The 17725-nt window shown below is 41.8% G+C and overlaps 1 protein-coding gene across 1 annotated transcript in view; it reads right to left on the bottom strand.

Moving 5' to 3' along the window:
• The window catches only part of SUCLA2 (succinate-CoA ligase ADP-forming beta subunit), a 28508-nt gene extending 13477 nt beyond the window's left edge, over positions 1-15031 (bottom strand). The window contains exons 1-5 of the mRNA XM_015812341.1: positions 14830-15031; positions 13554-13653; positions 5657-5819; positions 2609-2737; positions 1613-1751 (exon numbers count right to left, since the gene is read on the bottom strand). Coding sequence (XP_015667827.1) covers positions 1613-1751; positions 2609-2737; positions 5657-5819; positions 13554-13653; positions 14830-14920 — 622 coding nt within the window. The 5' untranslated portion in view covers positions 14921-15031. The remainder of the gene's footprint in view (positions 1-1612; positions 1752-2608; positions 2738-5656; positions 5820-13553; positions 13654-14829) is intronic.
• Between the last annotated feature and the right edge of the window lie 2694 nt (positions 15032-17725).

The following is a 17725-nucleotide window of genomic DNA, read 5'->3' as shown; positions in this document are numbered from 1 at the left end:
TTGTAGGTACCTATTCTCCTGAGTTTTTGTGTTTGTTTTTAACCTTTTATTTTTTTAAAAAAATACTGGGCAAGATTGTGGCAAGATTCCCACCACCTTCCTCCTTTTCTATCCCATAATACTCTAGAGACCCAAGTAGGCTAACTTCTAAATGATTGAATTCAAAGAATCATGGAATTAGAAGGGCATCGATTCAGTAAATTCTTCTACTAGAACAATACTAGGAGATAGCCATCAATGCTTGAATTCAAATGTACAGTATGTAGATCTAGAATCTGACCCTTTTGGAGGCAGTCTGTTTCATCAACAAATAGCCTGTATCATCACGTTATTCTCCTAAGGTTTAGTCCAGTGGTGAGAATGGGGAACCAGGGCATCTCTAGAGGACATTAAACTCATGACCATTTTAATAAACATGGAATAAGGCGAGGGATCATTGTGGGTCAGCAACCTTTGGTTTTCAGATGCTTACTAATTATAAGAAGAAGTTTATCTAAATCCTTTTGGAGGGATTGACTAAACCCACTGGCTCCAATCCCACTATTTGGAGCCAAGAAATTGGTTCCTTCATCTGTGACAGCTTTCAGTATTTGGAGATGGCTGTCCTGTCACCTCTTTATTGACCTTTCTCCCGACTAAACGTACCAACTCCTTCAACCTTTCCTCATAGGATTTGGTCTCCAAGCACCTCATCAACTCCATCAGCCTTCTCTGGATACATTTCAGTTTGTCAACACCCTTCTTAACCTGCAGTGCTTACAACTGAACACAGAATTCCAGGTGAGCTCTGACCAAAGTAGAATAAAGTGATAAAGTGACCATTATTCCTTGTGAATTGGACACTATGTTTCTTGCCAGTTTAGCTGCTGGATAATGCTTATAACAAAACTGATCTGTATTTAGCTTTGGTCTACAACTCTAGAATCTTTCTGCATTTTATGCATCCACCATCCTTATTGTGCTGCATCTTCTATGTTTCTTTATCCAAAACTGATATAAAGTTAGTAAACACTATGTTGCATCTCATTTGTCACTTCTTCCAAATAGATCAGACTCACTGAGGAGCATTCAGTGCAAATACAGTCCATCAAACAATTACGACAGATAAATATCTCCATAAAATTGTACAATCTTCTCTATATTTTACTAATTTGTTAAAAAGAATATTAACAACTTTGCCAAAATCAAAATATATTATACCATAGGACTCCTATGATGCCCAAAGAAAAGGAGGCAGCATTAATTTGACATGATTTGCTTTTAAGCATTCTATGCTTTTTGAACATTCCATGCTTGTGATGAACATTTTTTAAAAATGTGGCATAGTTTGCTGAAGAAACCATAGATTGAGCCCCACATAATCCTAAGCCATGTTTTATACTTAATCGCAGCTGCAGTAAACTGGTCCCAACACATTCTATAATACTAATGATATGCAGCATTTTATAAGAGTAACATTGTGAAGATTGAGTAGCAATATTGACATACCATGATATCCCAAGTAAGTTTTATTGTTCATAATTTCCTTTTTAGTGAAACTGGAACTTAAATACCGAAACTTAAGACTTTTACATATTACCATATCAAAGAAGTCCATGAGAAAGTACTTTACCAATCCCTGTTGAATCTTCAACCATTGGATTTATTTCTACCATAGTGGCATCAAATTTAATGAAGAGGTTGTATATCTTAATCATATTTTCAGCTGCTTCATCTACCAAATTAGCAGGAAATCCCATTTTCTGGGCTAGCTAAAAAAGAAAATAAAAGGGAAAGAAAGTAAGGAACCAACTACTGCATTATTTTATATTACAAATAAATATGCATAGCATACATCTGGGACACTCAACAATAAGTGTTATCTGCAGTGAGGGGCCCTCTGCTCTTCCCACAGATGAGCCATATTGCCAAAATTCCTGTTACATTTCAAAAATTTTGGAAAAACCCTAATGAAAGCAATACATTCACATGTAAAACATAAAGCCTTTCCTTCTGTGAATTTGTGCTGTGATCCTCAGTGAACATCCAGTCATTCCTCTTGGAGGAAAAAAAAAAAGAGAAATCCATTTGTAGTATACTTTTGATTTGAGCATTGTGTAACTAACAAACCAAACAAAGATTAAACTAACATTTTTGTCTTTGTTCCTAACTCAATTCTTATTTATTTTTAAATTGCAATTTTTATGAATTTTTAAAAAGTTCCAGAATGCATGCAAATCTTCCATTATATATTGAGAGCTTGTGAATTATGACAGTGATGCAACTGCTAATTAATATAGACAACATTAAGGTAGATGGACCGAAGACCTGATTCTTATTGAAACATGATGGCACTAAAAACATTTCATATATTCTTGAAATTCCCATACTGCATTTCTGTCAAATAACAGGATGTTATGCAACAAAACCCACTTGCAAAACAAAATAGGCCATACATTGTTTCAACATAGTCTATTTAAGGACAAATTACAATAATCTATATTGCAGCTTCCTTCCCATAGTAGAACATTTCCCTGGGCATCCATCCAATACATTTTATCAGTTCAACAGGTTGCACCACTTATGTTATATGTGTGCTGCCACTGAGCAAAAAGGGACATTTCATTACCCTGATGGCTTGTTCTTTTTTAATGCCTTCTACAATGTCAATTGGTTCCTTTGCGATTGCATCAGGATTCTCAGCAGCCACATCTTCAATATTGACACCTCCCTGAGAACTGCCAATGAGAACAGGCCCCTGAAAAGAGGAAATGATTTAGCAAATTAGTACTACATTAATACTGTTTAAAACCAGGGACTTCCGGTGGTGTTAGGCTGCACCAATGGCGGCTTTTGTTAGCCGCCCGCCTGGGAGCGCGTCAAAGCCTGAAGAGACAGCGTGCAGCAGCTGTCTCTCGGCTAGGAACCCCGTCCCTCGGGCGAAGGGGGGGGGTGAGCAGTCCGGATAGGCTTAGAGCTCCCTCTCACCCCGGTTTTTCTCTGATCGGGGTTGGGGGGTGAGAGCTCAGCCGGAGTCTGGATGTTCTCCGCGCCCCAGGACGCCTTCGCTCCTTCTTTTTGGAGCGAAGCCAGATGCAGCGCCCACCTCTGCTACTGAAAGCTACCTCGATTTAAATTACAAGCAGACGGAACTAAGCAGGAGGTTTGGAGTAGTTTCGGCTTATGTGGAATTTTGACTTTGAACTAACATCTTCCTTTTTGGTGGGGACTTAAAGTGGGAAGAAAATGGCTGCTTGCCGTTTCTTTGGAGCTGATAAAAAACTTTCGCTTTTTACTTTCACTCTCTTCTGGTTACTAACTGGATAGAGATATATTGTGGGTTTTTTTGGTTTTTGGAAAGTTTTAGTTGCAAAGAATTTGCAATGTTTATTTGTTGGTGATACTTATTATTTTTATGGATTATTGAAGCGTTTTTCAAAGAAGTTTGAAGAATGGCTTTAAAATGGCTGCGGAATTGTGAAAGAAAGAAAGAAAGAAAAATCCATGCTTCTTTTTTGCTGGCTAAATGAGTTTTATAGTTCCAGATTGTACAGAGCAACGGGTGGATGTTGAAGAAGATATTATGGAAATAACTTATAATGATATGTTATATGGTAGAGATCATGAAAATGATAAGCATGAAAAGCTGGGGAAGGAAGCTGTAATAGATCTGGTTGTCCTGGTGTACCTCCCTGATGAAATTTTGGAAAAAAAGCTTATAGAAATGGGTCGTGCGTCAGAAAAAACCAGCTGGAGATGTGTTTTTAGAAGATCTTGCTAGAATGGAATCATATCTGTAGAAATTTCGAATACGCTAAAAACTGTTAATGAAAAAGGTGGAAGATTCATTGGCTTTGAAGGTATCATGAAAAGGATAAGCATGAAAAGCTGGGAAAGGAAGCTGCAATAGATCCGGTTATGGTCCTGGTGTACCTCCCTGACGAATTTTTTGAAAATAAGCTTATAGAAATGGGTCGTGCGTCAGAGAAAACCAGCTGGAGATGTTGCTGCTTGTGTTCTCAGAAGATCTTGTTATAATGGAATCACATGGGTTTATTATCAGCAGAAATTTCGAACACGCTACAAATTGTTAATGAAAAAGGCGGAAGATTCACTGGCTTTGAAGGTTGATCAGCAATGAAAAAAAAAAAAAAGAATGGAAGCAAGGACTGGCTATGGAAGAATTTCTTGATAATCTTATATGAACGTTTTGAAAGTTTTATATTTTTAAAATTTTTTTGATCTGGAATTGATTTTTTGGATATATATTATTTGAATTAATAAGATTTAAAGGATCGAAGTATTTGATAAAGAAGAGAGTAGATGATTATACTATTAAAATTTGTTGCAAAAAAGAAAGAAAATTTTACTTAAAAGATATGTATTTGAGATCAAAAAGAGTTTAAATGATTAATGATATATAGTATTATTCTAAAGGACTTATATTGTTTTAGAGGAATTTAAAGATGGTTTTTAATGGGTTTTAAGATATTTGGATGATTAATAGCATTAAGATTAAAAGATATGTACTGGAGATCAAAAAAAGAGTTTAAATGATTAATGATATATAATTGTATTATTCTAAAGGACATATTGTTTTAGAGGAAGGTAAAGATGGTTTTTAATGGGTTTTAAGATATTTGGATGATTAATAGAAATAAGATTAGTAGTTAACTTTTTATTTGTAGAAACGGTAAAGTCTAATTTTTAGATAATTGGATCTGGGGAAGATGGATAATTATATTTTGAGTTTTGGAGTTAAAATAAATTAATATTGGTATGTATTATAATTGGATTGTTTTAGTTAGATGGGGGTTGTTTATTTACTCCTGTATTTAGTTCTGGGAAGTCCGGGGGGGGGATGGGGGGAAAGGGATTTCTTATGTATTTTGGTATATTAGAATGGTAGTAAGATATAATGTAATAGGAGGTTTTTCAGTTTGTTTTTGTTTTTATTATTATTATTATTGTATGCCATAATTGTATTTCTGTTTATTTTAAAAATCAATAAAAATTTGTTTAAAAAAAAAATACTGTTTAAAACCAGAAACCACATTCATACTCTGTTTAGCCTCTTGTTAGAACAAAGGCTTTTTAATAGGCTTCCAGAAAACAGAGCTATATATTAATGGTAACTACTGAGGGTAAATGCTTGTGACTGAGTGGAAGACAAATCAATATAAGAAGTTTATTAATATGTGATAGCCACATAATTTTAAATTCTGAAAACTATCCCAGCCTTCTTTGTTGTTACATCAAAAACTCTATAGTAGAAATTCTGTGGAAAATGCAACATTTATGGATTTTTTATATAAGCAGACTGTCAAAGACAATAACAGTCTGATATCAACTTGTAGCACAGTACATACAGGCAAAAATTCCCAGCAGCTTTAATAGTTTTCATTTTACGCAAAACTGCTTTGATCCAGAAGACAAATACTTTCTACCCACATACTTCCAAATATCCAACCAGCCCTCAAATTCTTTACAAGCCATGACCCAAAAGTGGCAAACAAGGTATCATTTTTTATATTATTACATTTAATTGTATAAGATAAAAATATATTAAAGAAAACTGGAAATTATAAGATTGATTATGGAACAATATTTTTACGTAGCAAAATATTTTCACAGAGTAACTGAGGAGGAGGTGTCTGTACTTGGCAGATACACTTGCCTGAAATGACCGTTCCATGGTTATGGCAAAATAGTACTCTCTCCTGGGATATCTGCGTTCACAAATAAATACTTGATTGCATATCCTGCCCTTTTCTCCTGTTTGTTTGGTATACAACTTTTTCCCAATCATTTTTGAAGATATCTCTTTTGCTTCTTCTGGACTAAAAAAAAAATCAAGTATTAAAGATAGAGGAAAATAAAAATACTGTATTTTTAGAAACCGCATTCTAGATGTAAACCTTAATCACTAGATTCAGAGAATCTCTTAAAACCAGTTAGTTAGAATTGTAAGTGGAAAGATTTGCTCAGGTTCCCTCTGTAAACAATCCCACAGGCATTATCTGGGCACTTGGATTCTGAATGAGAACTATGTAGATAGGTCATATCCAGCATTACTCTTCTTACAGTCAATTTTTCAAATAACCAACATGATTAGAATTCTGATATTGAAATAATTCAAGCAAATGTCTGAATGTAGTAGATTTGTAAGATCTAAAATAGCATTCATCTATTGCAGACATGTCAAACACAAGGCCCAGGGGCCAGATGCGGCCCGCGACGTGGTTTCATGTGGCCTGGGAAACCTTCCTGGAAAGAGTGGGGGAATGGCCCCCGCTGCCTTGGCCCCGGCCCAGGTTGCCCGGGAGCCAATGTACAATTTTGTGGTGGCCATCTATGCTGAAATGCATTCAGCACCACAAGGCCATCTGGAAACAGCGAGGGACCGGCCCCTGCTGCATTGGCCCCACCCCCTAGGGAGGTGTCACCCTTTGTGAGGAATGAAGAAATGCACCATCGCCTGGAAGTGGCCAGCAAATGGCACTCGCCTACTTCACATATCCGGCTTGATGGGCTCCGGGGGAGGGGTTTCAGCAGGCAGTGGGGCACTGTGCTCACAGCGCCGAGAGGCTGAGCCAGGCAATCCAAAAAGAAGCGCGCTGCTGCTCAGCCCCCAGCCTGCCCGATTTCAGCAGGCAGTAAGGTGCAAAGCTGGCGAGCTGTGCACTGCCCGGCTCAGCCTCTCGGCGCTGTGAGGAGAGTGCACCGCTGTCTGCCGAAACCAGGAAGGCTGGGGGCTGGGTGGCGTCGCGCTTCTTTTTGGATTCACGCTGTCTGGCTCCGGGAAGCCCGCAGCACCATCCAGCCCCCCCCTTGCATGGCCTGAGAGGAACAGTGAGGCTCCTCCAGTGGACCATGCTTTGGCGCTTGCCCCAGTCCCACCCCCTTCTGCCAGAGACCCTCAGATCTGTCCCACTCCTGCCCAAGCCCCCACAGGCACCCTTGACATGAATGATGAAGAGCTGGCCACGCCCACCCAGTAGGCCACACCCACTCCAGCCATGCCCATCCAGTAGGTCACACCTGCCCGGGCCCCCCGAGGACAAATGCAATGCTGATGCGGCCCTCAATGAAATTGAGTTTGACACCCCCGATCTATTGGTTTAACTTACTGTAAGGACCCACTTCAACCCACATCTTAAGAAAGCAGAACTCTTGGAAACAATTTCTTCCAACAGGAACTTTTATTAAGAGTAGTTGATAGCAGGCATAGTAGACAGGATCTGAGGGATTCCCTTAAAGATCGATATTTTAAAGTGTCCGTAAGCCAACCCCACCCCACAGTTCATCCGGGCGGTTCAGACCGGCAAATCCCCAGGTGTTAAATCCATCGATGGGAAAGGAAAGATAACAACTGTCTGGCTCCGTTTGTGCCTGATCATTCTACTACTCTTCACACCTCATTTTGAGAACGGAGAAATAAACCAGGTCCCGGAGGTTTGCATCTCCCCCCCCCTTTTCCTAGCTGCTCGATAGGAAGGAGAAGTTCTGAGGGATGCATAGTATAGGAGGCAATTTGTTACATTGTAATGGGTAACAAACACGAAGGCGAATAAACAAAAGGTTACATTGTAGTGAATAGAGGAAATGAAAGCAATAAACCCGGATGCATATCCCCCTCCCCCTTGGGAGTATGGCAGAAACCAGGGAAAGGTGAGAATTGGTTTTAAATCAGAGGAGATAGATAGAAAGGAAATATAACTGGATTCTGACATAAAAATCAGAATTAAAAATAAGAGAGATCCACCTGTAGAGAAAACAAAATAGGTATAAAAGTCTGATTTGTTGGGATATTCTGTATGAAACTTCTTTAGCAGTTTTGGTGCTCTGACATGACGTTTATGGATCCACTCATTTTGTGAGGAGGGAAGGTGTCTCCATGCTACTAGGTATTGAGTTGTCCCATGATACTTCCTAGAGCAGTGGTTCTCAACCTTTTTAATGCCGCGACCCCCAACCGGTCGTAAGTCGAGGACTAAACCGGTCGTAAGTCGAGGACTAAACCGGTCATAAGTCGAGGACTAAACCGGTCATAAGTCGAGGACTACCCAACCGGCTGTAAGTCGAGGACTTTCCCTGCCCGGGAGTGCCGCGCATGCGTGGTTCCGCCCCCTGCGCCGGCCGAGGCATAGCTGGCAAGCGGCAGAGACGGAGCAGGCCGACCACCAGCTGGCCCAGCCCAAGGGAGGTAAGGCATCTGCCGTAAAAGGGGGAAAAAATGGTGGACAGCCTTGCTTGCCGACCCCCGTGAAATGGTCGATCGACCCCAAATGGGGTCGCGACCCATAGGTTGAGAACCGCTGTCCTAGAGCCTAGGATTTCCTTTATCTTGAAGTGTTGTTCTCCTTCAACCATGATTTGAGGTGGTGGTGGCGGGGAATTTTGGGCCATAAGGGTGACTGTTCTCTTTTCAGCAAACTGCAGTGAAAAATTGGGTGTATTTGCCTGAGATTTTTGGGTAATTCTAATTCTACTGTTACTGGGTTTATGATTCTTTTAATTGGAAAAGATCCTATATATTTTGGTCCATGTTTTTTACAGGGTTGTAGGGATTTTAGGTATTTTCTACACAAATATACCATTTCTCCTACAATGAATGGTGTGGGTTCAACTCTTTTTTTTATCTGCTTGTGCTTTGTATGCTTGCCTAGCTTCATCTAAGGCTTTCCTAACTCAGTAGTTTTGTAATTGTGCTATCCATTCTTTCAGCGATGGGATTGCCAGTTCGTTTGGTATTAGTTCTGGCATAGGGTTGAAACTTTGACTGATGGCTATTTGAAAAGGAGTGTAGTCTGTGCTGGAGTGGACTGCGTTATTGTAGGCAACTTCTGCGAAAGGGAGTAGGTCCGTCCAATTCGTTTGCTGGAAATTAATAAAGCATCTTAAGTATTGCTCAAGTACTGAGTTCGAGCATTCTGATTGGCCGTTACATTGAGGATGATGACTAGATGACAGTCCCTGAGTGATTCCTAAGAGGGATAAAAATTCCTTCCAAAATGTTGACGTAAATTGCACTCCCCTATCAGATATGATGCGTTGGGGTGCCCCATGCAGTCTGTAAATGTGCCGCACGAAAAGTTTCGCTAAGGTTTTTGCTGTGGGAATCTTTTGGCAAGGGATAAAGTGCACCTGTTTGGAAAACAAGTCCGTAACCATCCACATGACAGTGTTTCCATTGCTTTCTGGTAATTCCACTATAAAATCCATGGCTATTTCTTTCCAGGGGGCTGAGGGATTCGCCACTGGTTGTAACAGTCCAGTCAATTTCCCTTGCAGCCTGTTAGCAGTTGCACACTTTGGGCAGCTGGCCACGTAACTTTCTATGTCCTTTTTCATGGATGTCCACCAAAATTGCCTTTTAATTAAATGTAATGTTTTACAAATCCAAAATGCCCTGCTGATTTTGTGTCATGGCAAAGCTGCATGAATGTGACCCTCTGGGTGATTGGTATATATAACTTTTCCCCCACCCATGGCAGTCCATCCTTGATTGTGCACACGTGTCTATTTTTCTGGAACCATTCATCTGTTTCCAAATTTTCTGAAATTTGATTCCTGTTTGGCTACCCAACTGCAGCTTTAACTTAGCTTGGGCTCTGGTGGTTACTGGCGCTACCAGTTGTGATTCCGCCATAAGTGGTTTAGAATCGGTGGCTCGCGTGCTGTTATATTGGGGCATGCGAGACAGTGCATCTGCCAAGAAGTTATTCCCCCTCCGGCAAGTGCTTAAGCGTAAAATGGAATTGGTGAAAATGCTGGAACCAGCGAGCTTGCTTGAGGGTGAGCTTCCTGGGTGTTTTCAAGGCTTCCAGGTTTTTGTGGTCCGTCCATACCTGAAAAGCGATTTTATTCCCTTCAAGGAACTGGCACCATGTAAGTAGTGATCAACATATCCCGTATGCCCCTTTCTCCCACACAGGCCAGCACTGTTTCGTTTCTGTCAGTTTCTTGGACGTATACGCACATGGTTGCAATACCCCTTCATTGTTTTCTTGTAATAGTACAGCCCCAACTGCCATATCACTTGCGTCTGTCTGTATTACGAAGGGCTTATCCGTGTCTGGATACATCAGTACGGGTTCAGCAGAAAAAAGTTTCTTTAATCTCTCAAATGCGGATTGGCATTCCATTATCCATTTTAGGGGCTGGCTAGGTTTCAGAGGATTCTCCCTTCGTTTTTAGTAAGTTTGTGAGGGGCAGGGCTATTTGGGCAAATGAAGGGATGAATTGGCGGTAAAAGTTTGCGAAACCCAGGAAACTTTGCAGCTGCTTCCTTATGTGAGGTGGTGCCCATTCTAGTACTGCTCTGACCTTCTCGGGGTCCATTTCGATGCCTTGTGGGGATATGCGATAACCCAGGTAGTCTATTCTTTCCTGGTGGAATTCGCATTTCGATAATTTGGCATATAGGTGGGCAGTTCGCAGTTTCTTTAAAACCGCTCTGACTAGATTGACATGTTCCTCTTTTGATTCGGTGAAGATAAGGATGTTGTCTAAGTAAACCAGGACCCCCTTAAATAGGTGATCCCTTAGTACGTCATTGATTAATTGCATAAATACTGTGGGCCCCCCTTGTAATCCAAATGGCAAGACTTTGAATTGGTAGCACCCCATTGGGCAGTTAAATGCGGTCTTCCATTCATCCCCTTCCTTAATTCTCACGCGATAGTAAGCTTCCCTTAGGTCTAGTTTAGTGGAAAAAAAAAATCCCTTTCGAGAAGTGGGATAACATGTCCTTCATGAGGGGTAGGGGGTATAGGTTGCTTTCACTGATTGCATTCAGGGCACGATAATCCACGCACAAGCGTAAAGTGCCGTCCTTTTTTTCTCTAAAGAGGACCGGGGCGGCTACTTTAGGCTTGGCAGGTTCGATAAACCCCCTTTCTAGGTTTTTATTTATGAATCTTTCCATTTCCTCCTTCTCCTTAGGGCTCATAGAGTATAACCTGGGCTTCGGGAGTTTTGCGCCGGGCTTGAATTCTATGGCACAATCCGTGGGTCGGTGAGGGGGAAGCTCATCCACCCTCTCCTCACTGAAAACTTCAGCAAGGTCTCGGTATTCCTCTGGTATTTCGGTAGCCCCCTTTCTTCTCCCATTGATGCTTTCTCCGTTCTTAAATTTGGTAAGACTCCTTGGGGTTTTAAGTCTGTAGGGTCCCCCTTCAGGAAATTGATCTCTGCCGTCCTCCAATTTACCCAGGAGTTCCATTTCTTTAACCATTCCAGCCCTAGGATCACTGGGCATTCCATGCCTGGGGTCACTACAAACGTTATGTCTTCTTCATGGTTCCCCAGGGATAGGTGGACTGGTAAAGTGGCTAGGGTAGCTGGCACCCCCCCTGCTATGGACCCATCTAAATGGCCAAATGAGATTGGTTGTTTCAGCCTCCTCACCAGAATGCCCAAGTTCCCCACTAGCGTTGCGCTAATGAGGCAGTGGGTGCAGCCAGTCTATTAAGGCTTTCACTTTGACAGCTTCGGGCATGGAGGGAGCTAATATAGTCACTGTCTTGAGGAGGGGTGCGATGGGTCCACTTACCAGGGGTTCGCCCTCCGAGCTGTCATCCCAGGTGTCCGCCAGCCCTGCGGTGTAGGCTGGAATTCCCTCCCCATGTTGGGCAGGAGTTGGGGACTCCACAGCCTCTATCGCCCTCATGGCGGGTTCTTTTGATTTGGCTGGGGACTTCCCTGATTTCCTGGTCGGTGATCGGTCTGGGTTGTACTGAGAGGCTTTCGAGCGGCATTCTACAGCCCGATGCCCCTCTCTCCCGCATTTGAAACAGCCCATTGACTTCTTGGCCGTAGCCAGTGGTTTCGCTGGCTCACGCATCGGTTCAGGCGGCAAGCAGCCCTATGGTTTTCCTCGGCAGTGCCTCTTCAGTAGGTCGACCTCTGCTTCCTCTGCCAGGACGTACCATCATCAGGTTGGTGTGGGTCCCCCCGACGCAGGCAAGCATCATACAGGCCGTAATTTAGGCCATCTTTGAAATGGCTAAGGAGGATGTCTTCCGGCAGTTCAACTTGCTGGCAATGGTCCGGAATTCTTGTGTATATTCGGCTACCGGGCGTCTTCCCTACCTCACCGTTTTGATTCTTTCGTGGGCTTTGCAATCAGCCAGGTGGTCCTCAAATCGCGTTCTCACAGAGGACATGAAATGGTTGAAGTCGTTGAGCTCTGGGCCGTTGGAATCATGCAAGTTCATCACCTAATCCGCGGCCGGTCCATCCAGAGCGGATTGCACAATACGGATGTCCCGCCCATATTCTTCCATATAGCTGAGGACTTGGGTTAGGAAAAACCCCAAGCGTGCCGGCTCCCCCTTGAATTTCGCGTCGAGTGGCGGGAATCTTTGAATGGATCGGTGCATTCGCCGTCGGTGGTATTGTCTTCTATCCTAATCGCCATCTGCAGGTCGGCAGGGAGTGGGGGCTGCTGAAGTGGTAGCTGCTGGTTCAGCGGACGTCCCCGGGACTACAGGTTCCGATTCCCCCTCAGTGTCTCTCCAGCTGCAGCTACAGATGGCTCAGATTTCTCCTCCCCTAGAGAGCCAAGGGTTCTTTTCATCAGGTCAATAGTTTTCTCTAGGATCCAGTTCAAGTGTTGTGCACAACTTTCTTCCTCTTCGCTAACGTGCAGGGATTTCTCCATCTCCTGCTTCCATTCTGGTTGGTGGCTGCCCTGTCTCAGGGTCACCTTTCTCGATCTCTTTTACCACTCGCCTTTCTTTCCAATGCCCATCGACCACCGAGATTTGTGGTTGTACGTCTCCACCACCTCTTCTCCTGAGGAGTATGACATTTCGGATCCCGACAGCTGGCAGGATCTCGGTTGGGAGGAAGGCTCCCTTTCCACGGAGTTTTCTTCTTTCCGTGCCTCGTTGTCTGACATTGTAATTTTTGCAATTACAATTAATTTTTCCAAAGGTTTTTCCTTCCAGGTTGACTATTACTGCAGATCCTGTCTAATGTAAGGACCCACTTCAACCCACATCTTAAGAAAGCAGAACTCTTGGAAACAATTTCTTCCAACAGGAGCTTTTATTAAGAGTAGTTGATAGCAGGCATAATAGACAGGATCTGAGGGATTCCCTTACAGATCGATATTTTAAACCCCAGCCCACAGTTCATCCAGGCGTTCAGACTGGCAAATCCCCAGGTGTTAAATCCATCGATGGGAAAAGAAAGATAACATCAGTCCGGCTCTGTTTGTGCACGATCATTCCACAGCTCTTCACACCTCATTTTGAGGACGTAGAAATAAACCAGGTCCCGGAGGTTTGTATCTCCCCCTCCCTTTTCTAGCTGCCCGGTAGGGAGGAGACGTTCAGAGGGATGCATAGTATAGGAGGCAATTTGTTACATTGTAATGAGTAGCAGACAAGAAGTGAATAAACAAAAGGTTACATTATAGTGAATAGAGGAAATGAAAGCAATAAACCTGCATGCACATCCCCCCTCCCCCTTGGGAGTATGGCAGAATCCAGGGAAAGGTGAGAATTGGTTTTAGATCAGAGGAGATAGATAGAAAGGAAATATAACTGGATTCTGACACTTACGAAAAAACTATTTTCACTCCTCCTTTAAGGCCACCTTCAAATGTTCCTTTTCCTCTGCCACCTGCTAAAACCTGTGCCTTTACAACAAGATCCTTTGCACCTAGAATAAAAAGGGATAAGGCAAGAACTACCTTAATTTAAATACTAAAAATCACATGTTATCTTTTAATCTGTAGCAATTGTACATCTAGCTTTGAAAATCAGTGATAAAATAATGCATTCAGACAGAAACTCTCCTTTGCATAGTGAAGAAAAAAAATGAAACCAACTTTTTATTATTGTAAAATATCCTTGGTGTCAAGCCAAAAAAACACACCAAGAAAGATTCCAGTGATTATGAACTTGTTTCTCAAGATGTAACTTTGCTGGGGTTTTTTTAACTAAAACAGGTCAGAAGTGCACTAGGAGAGCTGTTAGTGAAAGGAGATTACTATCACAAATGCTTCTGTAAGCAGTCAGCTGAGACCAAACATTTCACTTCTAGATAAGCTCAATGTAGCAGCATGAGGTCATAGGACGTTTGAGCATTAAAAATCAAGAATATTTTAGCACTATTGGAAGAAAAAAAAGTGTTAACAACAATTTTGGTGACTTTCCTTTTGACATCATTTCCAATTAAAAAGTAATTAGGGTTCACATTTGTCTGAGTATGCTTAATCATGAAATGTAGCAAAATAAAATCCCTAAACCTGAATTAATTAAATTTAACTTTTAGTCACTCTCTTTCAACCCAACCCACCACTTCACAAGATTGATGCTGTGGGGAAAACAGCAGAAGGAGTATTGGGTATGCCTTGAGTTATATATACAAAGGTGGGATAAAAAATTAATAATTAATAGCCACTACCAACACTTGAACTGTAAAGAAGCTCAATCATAAAGGTTATTATGCTGAAACAGCTGCTATCATAAAGCTGCACTACTTTTTAATGGAGTTTTTAAATTGGGTATTGTTTAATTTTTAATTTTAATTAATATTTTTAATTTTTAGGTGATTTAGTAATTTTAATTAGGTGATTAGATAATAAATTAGGTGTTAGATAATAAAGGATAAAATATAAAAAAATTAGTAGCATTTATCTGTTAATTCCAATTAATTCCAGCCTGAAGAACTATTGAAATTTACCTCATCTTCCCAACATCTACTATAATAGCTGGAGTGGGGGTTAAAATAAATACATATGTTTAAAATGCCCCAAATCTCATTTGAAGAATGAAAACAGGTTACTGCATCAACCTATAAATTTTACTGTACATATTCCCTTTGGTCATTTACCTATTTTTTTTGCAATGTTGTAAGCTTCCTCTGGTGTCTGCGCAACCAATCCAAACGGAACAGAAATGCCAGCATCTTTCAGTAATTCCATACTCAAGTATTCGTGTAGTGATAAGTTCCTTCGTTGCTGAACTTGAAATACACGTCTATTAAATAAAACTGGATTTCCACCTAGGACCTGTGGAAATTAGAACACAGCTTTCACAACTGAACAAATTTTTTAATTAATTCTTTAGCATTATTCTTTTAACTAAGCAGCCTGGCCTTTGCAGAAGTATACTGTATAACTACCAGCTGGACCAAAAACCTCTGGTTCATAGAAATTCACAGGCTGAGATGGAAGGTCTGTTTCCCCAAATATAACATTTCCGATACTGAAGCCCCATATAAACAATCTATGATTACAAACTATCATGTGATTAAATGCTTTTGGACTTTGATCTTTTGGTCTTTGAAATTTGGAGATATTTTTTTTCTGTTCCAGTTTTCACAATGCCTTTTACCTATAGTTCTTTATTTTCTTTATACATAAATTGTGTACATTGAATCTACTGGATTAAATAGATTGCAGATATGTATGAACTATCAATATATGAATTAAGGAGGTTTTTTGAGAAAGGCTGAAAGAGGTAATATGATAAATTTGTTTGTATTTGTATTTGCTTCTTTGCCTTTTTTCTTTTCCATATATTTCAGTGCTGTTTGTTAAGAATCTGTGTATGGACATATGTACGTATACATAACGCACATACACATAGTAATTCTAATTACTTTGATGTAATGAATAACTTTTCCAGTTTATTGAAAAGGTAGTTACAAGACATTTCCACGAGACAAAATATTTTCCTTTCCAGATGTTCCTTTTGAAATGCATCAATCATCTGATTAAAACATCCTAAAAGCTTTAAAATGAAGCTTTTGGGTGAGTTTCTATGATGTAGTGGACACCTCCGAAGTAGTGGGGATGTTGTAGCAATAATGAATGGTGCCTAGTGTTGATTTCTGGTGGGCAAAAGTTTTCACATAATGGAGAGAATGGGAGATTGCCCACTTGTGTCCTAGACAGCTGCTCCCCTTGAGTAGACTTTGGGATGAAAGTCTTGTGGGTTTCTTGTGAGTAGAGCATCTGGGGGTCAAAGGAAAAAGAGCTTGCTTGAACTCTCAAGGTGCAGTAAGTTCAACTAGCCTTCACTTTCTTAATCACTTCAGGATATAAATTTACAGTTGAAAAAAGGTCTTTGAAAACAGTTGGATAAATAAAACAGGACAAACAAAACTTCTTGATGAGTCAGCCTTCCTTTCAACAAGCCTCAGAGGGAATGGGAATAGATAGGCCTAGAAATCAAACCTCTCATAACTCAAAACAATGCGACAGGCTGCGATTTCAGGTCATAACACATGCAGAAAGAAATTTGGTTTTGCAATGGATATTGCCACAGCATTTTAAATTGGCTTTACATTGTATCTCATTGGATCTGAATCAGGTTTGCTTTTAGCTGCTTAGCAGGGTGCTTTAGCTCAGACAGTTGTTTCTATATCACAGGACCATCTTTAAGTAGATTGACATGCACCAAAAAGTAGCTATGTTAACTGCAGTAACATTGTTCCCTATTTCTCTTATCAAGCAGAGCACTGACATAATTACTGATTAGGTAATTATAAACATTTCTAAGATCCCCTAAAATCTAACTGGATGCCTTTTTACAAAACCATTCTAACTGTCCCCAGAGAAATCAGATTAGGGGGTTAGACTACAGTCTAAATAAGATCACTATTGAATAGTGAACATCCACGTGTTTCTCCCTTCCCCTATTCGTAGCGAGGGAAGGGAACAGCTAACAAGGAAGAGAGATGAAATAGGAAGGGAACGGAGGAGTTGTTGTTCGTTTCCACGGGGGCTTAAGCCTCCACCTGATCCTAATGTCTTGCTGGGTTTCCGCGTTCTCGGCAGCCAGATAAAATGGCAGCTGGGATGATTCTGAGCTTCTGAAGGGAAGGGGCGTTGTCTTACCTGAACGCCGTTTCTCAGCACGGAGATGGATAATCCACGAATGGGTTAACTTAATCCTCCTGCCCAATCAGATCAAGTCAGCCAAACGTGCCACGCCTGTCCTGGGCCTATCTTCCCCCAGTTTTTGACGAGGACGCAGAACTGGCTGACAGCATGACGTATTGGCTCACAGACTAACCCCTAGGCCTAAGGACCTACTTGGGTGGGGGTGGATTATCCATCTCCGTGCTGAGAAACGGCGTTCAGGTAAGACAACGCCCCTTCTACAGCACTGGAGATGGATAATCCACGAATGGGACATACCAAAGCCCACTGTCCTTATGGGAGGGAAGCGGGCAAGTTTGGAATCGTGTCGTGAGGCACCACCTGCTGAAGAACCCTTCTGCCAAAGGATGCCTCTGCAGAAGCGTACCTGTCCAATTTATAATGTCGGATAAATGGAGACAGGGAAGACCACGTAGCCGCCCTACATACCTCCTCGATGGGGGCCTGCGTGGCCCAAGCCGCCGAGGTGGCCGCGCTGCGCGTAGAGTGGGCTGTGACCCTGCGTGGTACAGGCCAGGAATTGGCCTGATACGCTCCCGCAATGCAAGCTCTTATCCAACGGCCAATCGTAGAAGCCGAGACCTTCCGGCCTCTGGAGGACGGGTGGAAGGAAATGAATAGAGCCTCGGAATTGCGAAAGGTGGCCGTTCTTTTGATGTAATAATGTAGGGCCTGGCGGACATCCAGGGAATGCCATTGCCGTTCCAGAGCATGGGATGGATTCGGGCAGAAATCAGGAAGCACGATCTCCTGGGCCCTATGGAAAAGGGAATTAACTTTGGGAACGAAGGTGGGGTCTAAGTGAAGGACGACCCGATCCCGGTGGAAGACACACAGATC

Source organism: Protobothrops mucrosquamatus, unplaced genomic scaffold, assembly GCF_001527695.2.
Source record: "Protobothrops mucrosquamatus isolate PMUCROS unplaced genomic scaffold, P.Mucros_1.0 scaffold78, whole genome shotgun sequence".
NCBI lineage: Eukaryota > Metazoa > Chordata > Lepidosauria > Squamata > Viperidae > Protobothrops > Protobothrops mucrosquamatus.
Note: the sequence above shows the minus strand (reverse complement) of the source record. Positions and strands in the feature narration are given on the sequence as shown.